This window comes from Accipiter gentilis, chromosome 24, assembly GCF_929443795.1.
Source record: "Accipiter gentilis chromosome 24, bAccGen1.1, whole genome shotgun sequence".
NCBI lineage: Eukaryota > Metazoa > Chordata > Aves > Accipitriformes > Accipitridae > Astur > Astur gentilis.
This window is the reverse complement of record NC_064903.1, coordinates 15,379,110-15,395,846: the sequence shown is the minus strand read 5'-3', so window position 1 is coordinate 15,395,846 and position 16,737 is coordinate 15,379,110. Positions and strand designations below refer to the sequence as shown.

Below are 16,737 nucleotides of genomic sequence, written 5' to 3'. Positions count from 1 at the left end.
TCGGCCGCGGGGCCTGCGCTCACCCCGCGGGGACGCCCGGCCCTCCGGGGCCAGGCGTGAGGGGACACGGAGGAGGCAAGGCGTGTGTGGCCGCACGGCTCGGGGACCGCCCGCCCGCCCGCCTACCGTCTCCCTCATCCCCCCCGCCCCCCCGGCCGGGGCAGGGCTACGCCGCAGCGCCCGCCGGCTGCTGCCGGCCGCCATGTCGGGGCGGCTCCCCGCTGCGAGGCCTGGCAGGGAGGACGCCTCGGTGCCACACGCAAAGCCGTCCCCCCGCAGGAGGCGAGCGGGGCTGCCTCGGTGCCACACGAAAACCCGTCCCCCGCAGGGGGTGTGGCCGCACCAAGCACCCGGGCCCTGTTTGCGCGGGCGGTGACGCGGCGGCACGTCGCGGGGCGTGCCCAGCCGGCGGTGCCGGAGCTCCGCGCCGGAAGTGACCGGGGATAAGCGGCGGGGAGGGGCGCGCTTCCGGGTGCCGCAGCATAACCCTTCCGGGCGGGGGCGGCCGCTGCCGGGCGGTTCCCGCGGCGGAGGTACGGCGGGATGGAGTGAGGCGCGGCGGTAAGGAGCGGGGTGGCGGCGGGGCTGAACCGAGCCGGGCCCGGCCCTAACGGCTGTCTCTCTCCCCCCTCAGGGCGGCGCAGGAGCAGCGGGGCCTCGCCCTTCTCCTCAGGCGGGCCGGGGCTATGCGAGGGCCGCGCTGCCGCCTGCCCTAGGCCCGGGCCGCGGCGGCGGGCCCGGCGGGGGAGCGGCGAGCGGCTGCGGGGCCCGATGCGGGAGTACAAGGTGGTGGTGCTGGGCAGCGGGGGGGTGGGGAAGTCCGCCCTGACGGTGCAGTTCGTCACCGGGACCTTCATCGAGAAGTACGACCCCACCATCGAGGACTTCTACCGCAAGGAGATCGAGGTGGACTCGTCCCCCTCGGTGCTGGAGATCCTCGACACGGCGGGCACCGAGCAGTTCGCCTCCATGCGCGATCTCTACATCAAAAACGGCCAGGGCTTCATCCTCGTCTACAGCCTGGTCAACCAGCAGTCCTTCCAGGTAACCTCGCCCGGGCCCTGGGCGGGGGCGGTGGCTGCCCCGGCAGCTCGGGGGGGCGGGGAGGCGGCTGCCCCGGCGTCCCCTCCTCGGACGCAGCCGTTCCTGCCCCGGGGAAGGTGCTGGGCCGAGAAGGGAGTTTCAGGGCTGGCCCTGGGTGCCTGAAGCTCTTTAGTTCCGAAGGGGCAAAAGTGAAAATGCCCCGCGTGAAAGTGCGTTGACCAGCCCTGCTTCCTGACGGAAAACTGCTTGCTTCGCAGGTAGTTATCAGGGTGCCACCATTGTTAAATCCCACGCAGTGTTGGAGAACAATGACCCGCTCCCACTTCCCCAACAGAAGTCTTCTGGCAATCCCCTTTTATGAAGAAATCACTCGATATTAAAATCGGGACTTCCCTTTTTCTTTTTTTTTCTTTCCCCTCCTTCTTAAAAGGCCTGTTTCTTCAGTTGGTCTTGAAGAAGAGAGTCTTATTGTTCTGCAGTTGTGACTTGTTAAGTAAGCTGCTATTTTCCGCCCCCCTCCCCCCCCCAAATATATTCCTGTCCAGCATAAGCTCTATGCTTTCACAGCGTAGGTGGTGTACTGAGAGGAGAGGAGAAGCAAGCCATATGTGATAATTTGTGGGTCTGGATTTCATTTCTATGTTAAAACTCTCCAAAAAATGGAAACATCTCAGCCAGTAACTGGTCTAAGCTGCCTCTAGACTTGAGGCTTTATTTGTGGGGAATAAGTGGATTTAGCAGCACTGCATGCAGTGCAGGGATTTGCAACTACTGCGTTGGCTTCGGTTGCCGAGTTGGGTGTATTCCAGCTGCTTGCCAAAACCTTGCACACCCCCACTGAAGCAGTATGTTTGCTTCTGCTGAAGGCTAAACTTTATCTTAGCAGAGGCCTCGAAATAGCCCGAGTACAAGCTGAAGACATACTGCCTTTGGAAAACAACAGCAATGACATTGGGATGCTTTTCCCCTCGTTTTCACTTGTTTTAGGGACCAGCAAGTCCCCATTATTGAAGGAATGGACATACAGTTAGTAATCCACCCTGTTAATACTTAATTATTCCTGTCTGTCTGTAGCATGTTTACTCTGAAGCCTGTAGGTGTAAACCACTCTCTGCAGTTCTTTTACATGGTGGTAACTTCAAACGCTTTCATTGCTTTGTCTCCGAACTATGCAAGTATTTGTAGAACTTAGTAGTACTGATAGTAACTTAAAACACTCAGGGGGCAGAGGACGCTGACTCAGATTTTCAAGTGTAAACTCCACTGACGTTAGCTCAGACTTGAATAAATGCATCTCTAGGTAATAAAATCTCTTTACAGCATCTAATTTGGTTACTTACATGTGATTAAATGTGTTCACAATGAATTATTCTAAGCATTCCAGAAGTGAGAAGACTTTATTTAAATAACTAGATTTCTCAAGCTGTAAATAAACACAAACTTCCTAAATGATTGTGTAATGGCATGCTGATGATGATGTTACAGGTCATTAGACTCGAGACAATTTTTTCAGAAAAACGAAATCGACTCTCAAAGCAGCTATGCTGTATCTTCCTCTAGCTGAACTGAAAGTCTCTCTTAGAGTACAGCAGTCACTTTCTGTTTGTATATACGCACACATTTTCTAAAATGTGTATGCATTTACATAAAATAAATAACTTAATAAAGATGGGTGGTAAACTTTCTCCGAGTTCTAGATCCATGTGACTATGAATTTAAGAAGTCTTCTGATGTATTTTGAATGTCCAGTGGCATGTGAGGGTTATTAAAATGTGCTTCTGTAGTGGTTGTATAGTAATTCCGTGTGATTACTTAAATGTACTAACCAGTTGGATTGTTTGATCAGGACATCAAGCCGATGAGGGACCAGATTGTCCGTGTGAAGAGATACGAGAAAGTTCCTCTGATCCTAGTGGGGAATAAAGTGGATCTGGAGTCGGAGAGGGAGGTCTTATCTGCAGAAGGCAGAGCCCTGGCTCAGGAGTGGGGCTGTCCCTTCATGGAGACATCAGCCAAGAGTAAAACAATGGTGGATGAACTGTTTGCTGAGATCGTCAGGCAAATGAACTATGCCTCCCTGCCTGAAAAACAAGATCAGTGTTGTACAACTTGCATCGTCCAGTGAGAGAAATTAAGAAAAACCTCAATCATGGCCATACAGAGCAGGTTGGTGGAACAGTCATAACTAGTTGAGGTGCATAGGCATGCTGTTCAAGTAAGCAGATAAAGTGTGACAAGGAGTCTGAAATTAAGTAGTCTAACCTGGAGGTGGCCTTCCTCTGATGGAGATGGAAGCTCGTGCATTCAGTTGCATGTGGTTACTTGAGTCAAATGGACTTCTTGCGTTACTTCAGCAGGGTTAGTTGGGGAACGTTGCATTTACTTGCAGTAATTTTACAGTGAGACAGAGTGTATGATCTCATCTGCACCTATTTTGACTGTAAGTGCTGTATTTGACATTATGTTATCCTTAATGTTTTGTGCTGTTGCAGTGGGTTTCTTCTTTGGTTGTAGTTGGTATCTGAATTATTTTCAAGTAATGGGAATTACCTTGGGAGTTCAATGGGATTATTGTGACCTAAGTGTCCCAATAGTTCTGCTGAGAAGACTTAGAGCTTGTTTTTTTAAAAAAAAAAATTAAAATCCTATGGTACAGAAACTGAATGTACTTAGAGTACAGTTCTGCCTTATCAGTGAAATAAGTTTAAAAGAGAACCACCATGAGCTGTGAGGAGTGGCTTGAAGCCCACATGTACTAGTCGAGGACATGTGCAAAGTGCTCCTCATCTAAAATCTCCAGAGCAGAGAACACACTATAAAATGGCTTCCCAATGTAGACTTTTTCCTTTCCCAGTGACTCATAAGAGGTGTGGCAAGAGTGCAGTGTTCAGAGGGGCCTCTATGAAGCTTCCCCTGTCTCGGGTATTGCTTTGGTTTTTATTTTTATCTGCAAGGATAGCTGCTTTTGGCCCTTCACATGTATGGTGGTCTTTTTCAGTACCTTTTTCACCTGTTTGTGTAAATGAATCCACTCCTCCTCTGCATGCGGCAGCACTGTCATTCTTGTGTGAGGTGGTTCCAGACACCCCCCTCCCCGCTCAATTTTCTTCTTAGCCATTGCAGGTCTAGTTTCGCCATCACCTTGGATCCACGTTACTGAATAGGGCTCTTCTACATCATTGTTACACTCTGCGTGCAGCCAGCTGGTCCATCAGACCTTCAGTTGTCTGTTGGACCTGTCCTGGCAAACAACTCGATGTGATCTCTGAGGGCAAGTGCAGGGATGAGGGAGGACATAAAAATTCAGGGGAAAGAACTATCCCTCTTAACAGCTGCACTGATTGAGGCTTAGGCTCCGACTGCCATGTTAATAACTCTTGCTTGAGTCAAAGGAGCTTTTTGTGTCTTGAGTGACAACAGGGAAATTAGGTTATTACTGGAAGCTTTGGACCATGTATCCTCTTTAATCTTGAGTGCAAGGTCAGAGAGTGAAGTCTCAAAGCTTGTCTTGGAGATTGTTATCAAGTGCTTTGTGAATGTAAAATTTTACATACTCATGACCCTAGCACTGTCATTCTAAAGATAATACATGATGTTTTTATCTCCAGTCCTGTGAAATTAGGAAAGGCTGCTGTCACCATGTAAGGGATGTGTGTAAGTTCAAGATTTGCGTGCTGAAAAGCGAGGAAACCGCTTGTGTTGGAGCAGCAAAAAATACAAATAAGGTCTTTCCTTGTACGCTAATCCCTAACACCTGCAGAGCCTTGTAAGGTTCTAGGAAGAAGTAAATCAGAGCAATTACTGCTTTCTTAACTAAGTGCTTACAGGGTTAATATCTTGAGTCACTTATAGTAATGCAAAGTTTCAGCTAGTTCTAAGGCAGCTTCACAAACAAAGAGTATGTGGGCTTGAAGTATCATGCCAAAGGTTATGGCAATCCCCTGGGTTACTAGCGGTTCATCCTGTGCAGGTTGTTGTCTTCAACACTGACAAAATCAGACCCTTTGTCCATGAAATTTATGGACAAAGAATTGTCCAGAATTGGTTACTTCAAAGGGAGGCTGCTTTGTAACTTGGCCAGTTCTGGGTTTAGCATTAAATATCAAGTTTAATCTTAAAGGTGAAGCTGAGGTGGGAGGCAGGGCCATATGTTATTCCTCTGAATCCTAACTTATGCCTAGATTTGATGAGTTTCCTAAGCATGCTCTTGCTTCAGAAGAAACAGAAGAAACGGCTGTATTCTTGTGTCTTAGTGATCTCTTGAGGTAGAGGAACCTAAGCTTCTGTAATACACACTTCCTCCCCTTCATTCTGCCTAGCTTATAATGTCACATCAAGCCTCTATCAGCAAAATACTTCCTTGCTTCTAGGAGGTGCTGCTTCCGCCCAGTGCAGTCTCATCACCTGTGCCAAACAAGTAAGTTTATCCTTCCTAAGCAGCTTCCTATTCAGTCCAGATCTCGCCCTGCCTGGAACGTCTTTCCTTATTACTCGTCCTGGCTCTTCATAGGCTTCATGCTCCCTATCTTTCATTTCAGCCTTGCACTTTCAGGATATTTTCTTCTTCCTGGCTCCCACTCTGTCCTTGTTCTTTGATTGAGTAGGTGTAGGATCTCATTAACTTTATGATAAGCCTTTACCGCCTGATAATTTCTGTCTGATGTGCTCTAGTGTAGAAGAGCTGCTGATGGTGTCTTGTGATAGCTGTAATCAGCTTTGTAATTCTTCTGCTTATCTGTGATCCACAAAACAATTGCTGCTTCTAAAACATCTGCTTTAGCAGTGACCCCTCCTAGGTAAAGTGAAACTGAGGAAGTGGAACCAGCTGCCTGAAAACCTGAGTGTAAGAAGTGGGCTTGAACTATAGCTCTGTCCTGGCATAATCATCATCTCTCAGTTCCATGACCTGTCTGTGTCCAGGAGGAGTCTTACGTCTGGGACAGTTCAGAACAAAGTTTGTGTCTCTACAATTCTGATGGAGAAACCAATGGGAGGGGTGGGGGGGTGGGCCTGGTTTTATCTGAGGCTGTTTCAGTGTCAGTGTTAACTAGCAGATACCACTTACCTCGTTTTGGTACTGATACCTCAACATATCTGTCAAGTATGATGATGTGTAGGTTCTACCATGGCATTTTTGAGTAGTACTAGCTTAAATTACTGTTCTGTCAGCCACCTTGGGTGAAATGAAGGATGGAACATAACTACCTAATCAGGATAACCCATAGTTCTTTTAAAAAAAGTGTGTTGTTCTTGCATCCTGTTCCCCCCTGCCCCCCCTCCCCCCCCCCGCCCCTTTCCTGCTTCTGCAGTGGTCTTCTGTCATTTCAGTATTGCATTCAGAGATGTGAGATTTCCAGTAGCTGCTCTCTGTTCCATGCTCTAGTATTTCTCTTGAATTTTCATTATGACGTGTTTTGTATTTTAAATCATCTTTAAAATATGGCACCTGTTGCAGTGCTTGTGTGTTAAAGGTTTTTTGTAGAGGTACTAGTCAGATTTGGAACACCTTAATATTGGGGTGAAAGACTGATGCTGACTAGTGATTTGTGTCCCCTCCATTCATGAGTGGTATTAGCAAGCACTGAAGGAAGAGTAGTCTTCTCTAAGGATAAAAACTGAAAGTGTACTGTCTTCTGGTCTGTGTGGCTATATGACACAGATAAATTTATTCCACTAGATTGTCTAACAGCCCCTTCTCTCCTGCCTGCTTGCTGAAGAGACTAGAGAGTGCTATAGAAATTTCATGGGCAAGTGAAGCCCGATAAGGTACTTTGGTACTAATTGTAGTAACTAAGCACAAGTTAAATGGAAAGATGACAAATCTGAATTGGGAGGTCCCTAATCTGTAAATAGAGGGATGCTGAAGGAGCATATGGAAGAAAATACCATTACTTGCTTTTTCTGTTCTTACTGTCCCCAGCAATTCTTTGCTGGCTACAGCACTGGATGCTGGATTTAGGTAAAGTTTTGGGATGGATCTAACTCTGGTAGGATGAGGAGCTGCACTGTAAATGATTTGCCTCTCCTGTGCTCTAAGCAAAGATAAAATACCTATTAAGCAGGTCTGATCTGTCCCCATTAAAAGCTAAATGCTTGTTTGCTGTTTTGACAGTACAGGGACCCTCCCCATCTAAAACTTGCAGGCCAGCATCAGTGTGTGGGGGCACATGTGCTCACCAGACTGGGTGAGAATTACTGTTAGTTCAAAAACATACAAACAAGCAAGCAAAACTTGTCTGTTTGTTCCTGTCAGTGTAGGAGTACTGCTCCTGGATGTTGGTGGTGACCAGTTGTTAGGCAAGAAGGGAACCCTAACTATGTCAGAGCACTCTGTTGTGACAAACTGTTAATTGAGAGCAAATCAACAGCTGAAAAGAAACAGTACACTAGTAAATGTAAGATCGTGACTCCTACAAAGAAGAAATTACTTCAAGAATAGAGAAGACTCATCAAAATCCCTGAAAAGTTAAGTATCAAGCTTCAGTGAAGTGCATGCAGGTGCATATGAAGGACAGGTTTCTACAGACCCAGCTTTGACTGAGGCTTTTAGGATATCTCTGCACATAAATCTTGTGAAGTGCAAGCAAGTTTTCAGAAATACAAAGATGTATTGGTCACATTGGTAACACCACTTACATTTGTGTGCTTGATTGAGAACAGTAGCATACAGTTCTGTTTCTGCTGAGGCTAGGTCTGATGACTGCGAAGGGGGTTTTTTAGTAGTAATTTAGGGGATCTGAATGCTGAGAACTCAGATGTCAAAACTGAATTAGTTGGCTCATCTACCTGTTCCCAGAACTTGTACAAAATCCCATTGCTTCATGTTACTGGGTGATGTAGCGCCTTCTCACTACCATTGCAGTCTAATGCATGTATCTCTGCAGGAGAACTTAAATTTCCTACCTGTTTCAGATCTTTAGAAGCAATTTAGTATCCCACAGGGGGCAGCTGTTACAAAGTTCATAGCAACCTGCTTGCCTCTTGTATTACCAGAATTAGAGAAGGATAACTTCAAGAATGCCGCTGTATAAAGCAGTGCTTTGGAGCTCAGCACAGAAAACTAGCTGTCCCACACTGTGGGAGAAGCTGAGTTCACTTTGAATGTGTATTGAATATGGCTTTCATCAGTTATTTTGTTTAAATTGCAGATAAAACTCAGAGGAAACTTGCACAGATGCTGCTTTGGAGAACTTTCAGCCCGGGTTGCAGAGCTGAGCCTTGGTAAACCTGTCTCTATTACAGCACATTGCCATACATCTAAGTGCATAAGGTTGGTGGCCTCCAGGATCCACACACCTTAATCAGAATGCTTAGCATGTTTACCATAAGTTTAAAAATCTGTTCTTTATCTATCAGTCCTTTTATAGCTTTCTAAGTTCATATAATGGCTAATATGCAAGAGTTCATTTTTAATATTTTAATTGATTTCTTTAATCAATTTCTGAACTTGTATTTATTAAATACTTAAACTCAGTATTACCTACTCAATGCCTTTTAAAAGAAGAGAGTTTTAATGGAGAATAAATTGAGCCTTAAACAAATGGTTACTTCTGTATATTACCTCGCATCAGTGCTTATTTCTATTTGCAAGTTTTCTCCTACAATGTAGTTGGTCATTCTTTGAGACTTTTTGTTTACGTGTGACAGTGTCATGAAAAGATACTGAAGGCACCTCTGTTGTATGGATGTAGTATCCCTTTTCTTGGCAAATGCAGCTGTGGTATTGTAACTGGTCCAATTTGACCATAGGGATTACTTGGAATGGGATGTAAAGTCTCCAGCTGATGATTCTTTTCTTGCAATCATGGGTTTCTTAAACTCATTTAATAAAAAATGACAATTGTAGCATTGAAAAATGGCAGCACACTTTTCCTTCTACTGAGTTTCTGAACTTGCTTGTTTACAAATAGCTTCGTTATGCCTTTGAAAAGGGATAATGTATCCTTCAAAATGGGCTGTATGCCTAGTCAGTCAGCTCAGCTTTGCCTGGCACACTAAGAGACATCTAGTAGACCTCTGCACATGTAAATCTAATGCAAATAAGATCACTTTACATTTTATAGTTCCTAATATTTGTCTTTCTGAATAATATTTTAAAGCAATATTTGTTAAAGTTTTTCTTGCACTGTCACAAATTGCTTTTTAGTTGGTTTTTTTCCCAATAAACAAGTTTAATATTAGAGACAAGTTGGTGTAACAAGGGGAAAAGCACCAGGTTTCAGTGATACTAACTGCAAGTGTGCTTTAAACAGCCATTGCCTTCCTTATTGTTTACCTGATCAACATTTTCTCTGAATACTTGAAAATTTTAACAATAACACAGGTATAAAGAGCAGAATGAAAATGTACAAAGAACAGATGAAATCTTTTTGTTCAGTTTTATTAACATGTTGCATACATGAGAGCTTTTTCTAGCAGTGGTTTAAAACGTGTAATTTTTTTTTTGCAGAAATGTAATAACTGCAGCTCACCTACTGCACCAAAGTTCTAGGTTTTTAGGAGCCCAGCTTTAGTCATTTGAACATGCTTCTAGAAATGTACATTCTTTCCCTGTAATAGCTAAATAACTTTGAGAAAAGCTCCGGTAAAAGCAGTGATGGATATATGAGGTTAAGCAGTTTAAAACTCACGAATTGTATTGTGGATGATGGCATTTAAAACAATAAAAGATCACCGGTACAGTATCTCAACATTAATGTGTTTTATTGGTAATAATGCAGGCTGACTTTACAGTGTTAGCAGAAATAAAGATTCTGAGTCTATATTCAGTGTTGAATTTGAATCCTGAAAAGAAGAGGACACCAGGTTTTCTGCTTGGGTATCAAAACACCTGATTTATTTTTTTTCCTGTGGGGTTACTTGAAAAAATTTTTTTTTTCCCCCTGTTTGTACAAACTTTATAAACAGGCTGAGGCTAATACTTAGGTTTGCACTTTAATATCGGAATTAAACCAAACCTTGTATTCAAAGTAGATTTTTTTTAAGTGGTGGTTGTTGATCTTTTTTGTAGGTTGTAAGGAAGTAATAGGAAATAAAAGTGATTCATAAAGATCTTAGTTTTCCTTTGTCTAAGGGGGAAAAAGTTGGTTTAATATTAATCAGTGGTTCATTCCTATGGGTAGTTATCAGACCAGTGTTCATTTTCATTGACCTCAGCGAAAAAAAAAAAAAAAAGAAAAAAAACTTTAAAAACTTGAACTAGCTTAGAGTGACAGGACTGGGAAAATGAGAGATGGTTTCTTCAGCACACTTTGGGGGGAAAAGGGACCAAAAGTTATTTTAGGCTTCCTCAATAGATTGCATGTGAAGTTGCTTATTAGAGTAAGAAGCTAATAATAAATGCAATATGTATTGTCTTTACTATGGCATCTGTTTAGGAGTTGTTCAAATCACTGCAGTAGGGCTCTACAAATAAAAATGTAACCTAACATCATGTATCTAATGTACTGTATCTTTATCAGTGATAGGTGAAATCTGGAATAACAAGTGCAAAAACGGAACAATTACCTATAATGCTTTGTAAAAAGTTTTTTCCAGTAGAATTCATTCTTGTCATTTTGTAAGACAACCCTACAGTCCACCCGTTTGTAACTTTTTTAATAAAATAGATACCTGTATTACCAAACTGGGGTGACTAGTCTGTGTTCCATTTCTTCTAAAGTGGGCTGAACTGACAAGCTGCTAGTTTGGGGGGGGGGGGGGGTGGGTTGTGTGTGTGGTTTTTGGGTTGAGTTTTGGTGGTTGGTTTGTTTGGTGTTTTTTTGAGGTACTGGTTCTTCTAAACGTAGTAACCACATCTGAATTGTGATGAATCACTCCTTCCAGCTCAGGGAAACAGGCTGTACAACTGTGCCCAGAGTGGGTGTAAAGCTCACTGTCTCAGGCACCCCGAGTAGAGGGGGAGAGGGAGAAAGGGCTGTGCATCATCTTCTTGTGCGAGGCAGGGAGTCCTCTGTGAGCTGGGGACCCTGTTCAAAGCAGTGATGGTGCCTCTCCTTGTAGGCTGATATGAGAAAGCTTTATTCAAAACAAGTACCCATGTTTGTCTTGTCCAAGTCTTTAAGGTTCTTATTTTTCACGTAGGCTTTTGTGTGTGTCTGAAGATGGCAATGGCTCTGGGTCCTGGCATCATCTCACAGTGTCTCCGTAGCTGCTCTTCACCATAGTAATCTAGAACTGTCATCCTTCCACCACACTAGCCAAGTAAGCACTCTTGGACCTCTGCTGCAGGAGAGGCAAAAGATTTTTCTAGAAAACCTTCCAGCTGAGTGTGCTCAAAGCTATTTGATAACAATTATCTTAAATGTTCACTAAAAGCCTTGAGTTTGCTAAGTCAATGATTGTCATCTGGGCCCTGTAACAAAAAGTGCATCTTCCTCAGAGCTTAGTCTTGATACTGACCTTTAACACTGCATTTGTAACTAAAGCCATGTATTAATGTAAAATGTGATTTCAAGTTTAGAAAAACTTGCTACCTTAGTACCTTCAGTCCTCAGTGATGTGTCAACAGGTAAAACTACCTAGCATGCTTACCACCGCTCCTCCAGTTAAAATAGCATTAGCCTTATCTTGTAGGTAGGTTTCTATGCTGTTTCTTCTTCCTGCTCACACTTCCTTCACTGAGATGGAGGAGTAGTTTCCACCTCGAGAGGAAAATGACAAAGAAGGGCAGGCTGCCCTTCTAAGTGATCTTGGATAAAACATGCTTGGACAAAACGGGCTGGGGGTGAAGCCTGCCCTGTTCTGACTAGTGTCAGTGAGTGTGGTAGCTGACACATTAGGTCTGCTTCGAGATATAACAAATGGATTAATCCCTGTCGGAGTCTGATTTCTCATGTGGTTTAGAAGAAGTTGTAGTTGAGCAATATTCCCAATTCCTTAGGGCACTCAGTGTAACTAAGCAAGCTGCTTCCTCTTCCCCCTCAGAGGCTGGGAAGTGAATGCAAGTACAGCCAGTAAGTCCCTGTGACTTCACACCGCTGGTTTCTTTCAAAGTGACAGTACAGCATAGTCTGGGTTGGGGGTTTTAAGGAACCATGTAAGATTTAAGTTTAAGGCCATTATCTTTCAAAAGCCTTGGTGCTGAGAGTGAACACGCCTGCTGCTGTACAAATAGTCGAGTAACGTCTTTTGTAAAATAGGTGTGACAGCGTTATGTTCCTTTAAGCCCAGGCTAGCTATTTTGGGGGCTGTACAGATAGGGCTTCATAGGCAGCTTTTTCTTTGGTTTAACAGTTCCTGCTGTAAAAGTGCACAGGCCCCGCATTTTCCCTGTGCAGTCAGGACAGGTATGTCCCCCCAGCATGTTTGGAGAGCAGGAGCTAACTGCAGCACAGACTAGAGGACTCTTCCCCACTCCGCTGCCCCACCTAGCACGGGTGACACGTAAATGAATCGCTAACGAGGGCAGAGTTGGGCCTTGCAGCCTGGCTGGCTGCGCTTGGGTATGAACCACCAACTTGGTGAACCCTGCAGCGGTGACAGCCCCAGGAGGAAGTACAGGAGATAACCCTGCGTGGGTGGAGGGTGAACCGCCGGCCACACCTCGTGTCAACCAGTACGCTGTTATCTGCCCTAATAAGCTTGGCTGTAATTACAGTTTGAAGCTAGGTGGAAGTGTCTAGTCTTAATTAAAATGAGATATGGGTTCTGAAACAATATATGTTGACCTGTCTAAGTTATTTCTGCTGAAAAGTCAGCAGTCCTGGTAGCTTGGTTTGCTGGTAGGCGCTTTGGTTTGGTGAGTCACCGTTCACTTGCTCGGCAGCTGGAGGAAGTGCGCGTAGAGCTACTGTAGCTGCGGGCAAGCTCTGTCGAGAGATGAGGTGGCCCTGTGTTCTGCACTCTGTGAAAGTGAAGTAATGTGGCTTTTGGTTTTTTTTTTAAGTAGCTGCTTTTATCTCTGCCTGGTCATTACAGCTGTGAGGAGGAGAGAAGATGGACTTCCAGCTGTAAATCAGCAACAGCATTCAATTCAAAGGTCATATCCTACCTGTAGTGGTTTGTTGGCTCTGCTGAGGGCAGCATTGAGCTTACGATAGCTTGGCTGGCAGCGGTGATACAGTTCAATTAGAAGATTGTAGGGCATCATGACATCTGTTGTTCTCCATGGAAACAGTATTTAGTATGGAATCGACTTACTTGCCTCCAGTGCTCTCTTTCAAAGCTGAGGTTCTCTTCCAGTCCCTCCAAAAAGTCTGGAGCAATAACTGCAATAACTGCAATAAATGACGGAGAAGAGGCTCTCGTGTTGCAGGTACCTGCTAAATATTTCCTCATAGGCAGGCTTTGCTGTTTGTTTGGTCTGTGGTGCATCCATGCTCCTTGGTGTCCTGCTGTTTCTGAGTGTGCTGTGACAGCTTTCTACAGCGACTTACTTCCTCCAAATCATATTTCCAGTGTTTAGGCATGTGTGGGATTTGAGACACCAAGACGCTACCGGTTACTGGGTGACCTCAATTGTTCTTGCCTCGAAGAAAAATGGTAATTGTAGCACTTCCCTCCCGGGGGCATAATGTGGAAGACTGTGTTAAAGTTGGGGAGGTGCTTGGACTTACCTGGAATCAGATGCACCAGCACTGCAGAATAATTTTGAAATTGGACTTCTTGCATGTAAATAAGTAAGTGGGCTAGAACCTAAAAAACAAAGTTAAAAATTTCTCAGATTTATGAAAAGCATTAGTGTCTTTCATACATTTGTGATACTACAATGTAACTGGTTCATAATTAGACTTCTTATACTTCTAGTAAAAGGTATAATTGATAAACGACTGCAACTCAGTAAACCAAACAGAGAATCAGGTTTCTGGGAAATTTCTGGCTCTTCAAGTTATTTTTTTTTTTTCTTTTTTCCTGCCTCTAGGCTGACTAGTTCATCCAGTTTTATGTTCTTAGAAGATCTGCCTTGACATTAGATTTAAATTATCTGGTCAGCCTAGAAAAGAGAAAATATATTTGCTGTTCGTGACATTCCTTAAGGGCTACTTGTCTTTTTTGGGAACTGGCAGATAGGATGTTTAATCATCAGCTTGGGATTGATCCTACTGTTATAATAGACCTTAGACCCTTTTTCTTAAAAGCAAATTAATAATGATCGTGTAATCAGCAACAGCATGGCTGCTGTGGAAAAACAAGAAGTAAACTGAATTTTCAGCAAAGCTGATTTATGTTGGAAAAGAGAGAAAGCTGCTTACAGAGCATGGCTGAAGTGCTGGAGCAAGCTCCAGTTATGTGGAGGTGGTGGAGAATTTTCAGACAACATTGGATAACCTCTGCTGGAGGAAGGATTTTGTGTGGCATGTATAGTTCCTGTCCTCTGTACGTTAGGTTGTCTTGTGTGATCTCCTGAAGTCCTTTGCAGCCCTGTGTCTCTGCGACTGCAGTCACATTACTGATCCTGACACTGGTTTCCATTCGTTGTTCCAGGAATTAGCACAGACTTGCCAAATGCCCTGTCTAATCTGAGTAATGCAGATGTATTTTTTAATAGGTTAGAAGAAAGATTTTTAGCTTCAAGGCCTGTCCAGTGTCAGACTGTGGTTACAAGTACTTTGGAGTCCAGCTGGGTTCCTTTCCTTGTAGCTAGCTAAGCTGTTTCTTTATTAGTTGTCAGCACAGTATCTCAGGCCATCCGAATTGTTTCATCTTGGGGCCCAAATTAGTAATTTAGAAAGGTTTTATGAATGTACCCCTGAAACCTTGGGACAGTCATGATGTAGGAATGTTTCCTGTTCTTTGAAACACATCTGTCTCATAGCTACCACCATCTGCCAGAAGGCTCTGGAAGAGGAACCATGACACTGGGATTACCTTTGATCACTATGAAAGTACCAAGCTCCTGCCTTCAGGTGGATGCTGCCCTATTGTCCTCCAGTGCCTGCTGTGAAGAATGGCTTTGACACAACCTTAGCTCTGCTTTGAGCCATGTGCCTGGCATTTGGTGGGCCTTGGTAGGACTGAAGCGTGATAAGGGTCTTTTGAGGAAGAATAAAAGGAAAAGAAGTGAGTGGGGGAAGAGAGGCTACCTGGGAGGGAAACATGTTAATAGCACTCAGGATCGAGATCCATATGGTGAGATGGGTCTGATCCATTGGCCTGAAGGTATGTGGAGAACATGTGCATTTCTTTGCCTAGATGTAATTGAGGCTTACTCAACCAGAGCTAGTTGTCTTGAGCCAAGAGGGAAACCACATCTGTCATGAAAATAAGTAATATAGCTTCTTAGAACTCCATCCTTTCCACTAGGATTCAGTCTGTTCAGCCAGCATTGCAGACTCAATTTGGCAGCTTCCTCAGACGAAGCCTTTGGCCGTAGGATCCTTCCTGATGATGCTCAGCAAAGTTTTTCACCATCCTGGCCTTTAATTCCCTTCTGAAGAGTTGCTGCTGCTTCTAGTCTCATAACTCTCTGGTGCCAGAGCTGCGTGAGCAGAAGAGCGGACGCTGCCCACCCGTCATTCAGATTTCTGCGGTGTGGTACGTGGGGTCTGTGATTTTTCCCTTGGGGCACAACCTAGGAAAGATCTGCACGTGACTCACGGAGAGCCTTAGGGACGGGGTTGATTGGTTTGACTTCCTGACAGTGCTCGCAAGGACGGAGAGCCTGGGCGTCCGGAGACCTTGTCGCAGACTGGTGGATTACAGGTGAGCTCACAATACTTTTAGCTTGTTGATGTGGGGATGTGGAAGTGGACCGGGAACAGTTCATGCTTGAAAGAAATTAAGGACAAGTCCTGTGCTTTGTACCCCTACATAGATGTAGTGAGGTGCATCTCCCTAGCGAGAAATGACTGAATGCTAAGAGATGCCCGAGTCTTCGGAGGCACCAGCACTCCTTTGACTCAATACATTCATGAAGCTTTCTTTTTCTGTATAAATTGCTTTCTCATGTTTCAAAGTGATCTGTTTGAATTAAACATCCAGAGTGCTTTTTATATAGCTGTGCCAACAACAGAGCACAACTGGCCTATTAAAAATGAGGTAATACCAGAGTCAGGCTATTATTTAGTTTCTTGTGTAGCTTGTGCTATCATTTGCATTTGCTTACAGCAAACTGCCTTCGTCAGTGCCTGATAGTAGTTTTTACGTAGCATATAAAACCTGGAAAAGGAAGAAAAAAGTCACCGGTATACATCGATGCACGCTAGATTGTGTTATTGCTGTACTGAATTGTTCATCCCCGCAAATTGAATTGTCTCCTGTATTTGTCGTTGGGCACAACCACCACGAGAGGGAGCTTGGAAGCAAAAAGCTGCTTCATCCCGGCAATAGTCCTCGGAGTGGGTCTGTGCTCCGTCCCTGGACATCAAACACGGTTCTTCTGCACAGGTTGAAAACAGAAGAGAAATGGAAATTCATTTATATTTCAGGACTTTGGCAGCGTAGTGGGAGTGTATGTTAGTAGGACGTCAAAGAAAGTTTTGCACTTTTACAGTTAATTTGTCTGTCGAGTGGCTGGAACTGCAGTTGTATTTGGAGTCTTTTGTGCATAATAGAGGTTGTGATTTCCTACTCTCTTATTACAGGTGGGTAAAAAGAGCCATTTATCTCAGCCGCTGAAGCTGAAATAAAAATATAATCACAAGAATAAGATTTCATATGACTCTGCTTCCTTGAGCATCAGAAACTGTTACTAAAAAAAAAAAAAAAAAAGCAGGGTGAGTCAGGCGACTTTTAATTTGGCTTAGTGCTTAA

At 44.2% G+C, this 16,737-nt stretch overlaps 1 protein-coding gene across 4 annotated transcripts in view; it reads left to right on the top strand.

Moving 5' to 3' along the window:
- The first annotated feature begins 480 nt into the window (after window positions 1–480).
- The window catches only part of RAP2C (RAP2C, member of RAS oncogene family), a 149,937-nt gene continuing 133,680 nt past the window's right edge, over window positions 481–16,737 (top strand). Inside the window, exons 1-5 of one of the 4 annotated variants that reach the window (XR_007509384.1) lie at window positions 504–1,044; window positions 2,891–3,210; window positions 8,193–8,314; window positions 11,128–11,247; window positions 14,801–16,289. Coding sequence is in view for 2 of the 4 variants with exons in the window: in XM_049827417.1 (XP_049683374.1) it covers window positions 772–1,044; window positions 2,891–3,169 (552 nt within the window). In the remaining 2 variants the exon portion in view is untranslated. Of the gene's footprint in view, window positions 1,045–2,890; window positions 3,211–8,192; window positions 10,670–11,127; window positions 11,248–14,800; window positions 16,290–16,737 lie in introns of those variants that run through there. The other 3 variants (XM_049827417.1, XR_007509385.1, XM_049827418.1) reach the window with 3 other exon arrangements.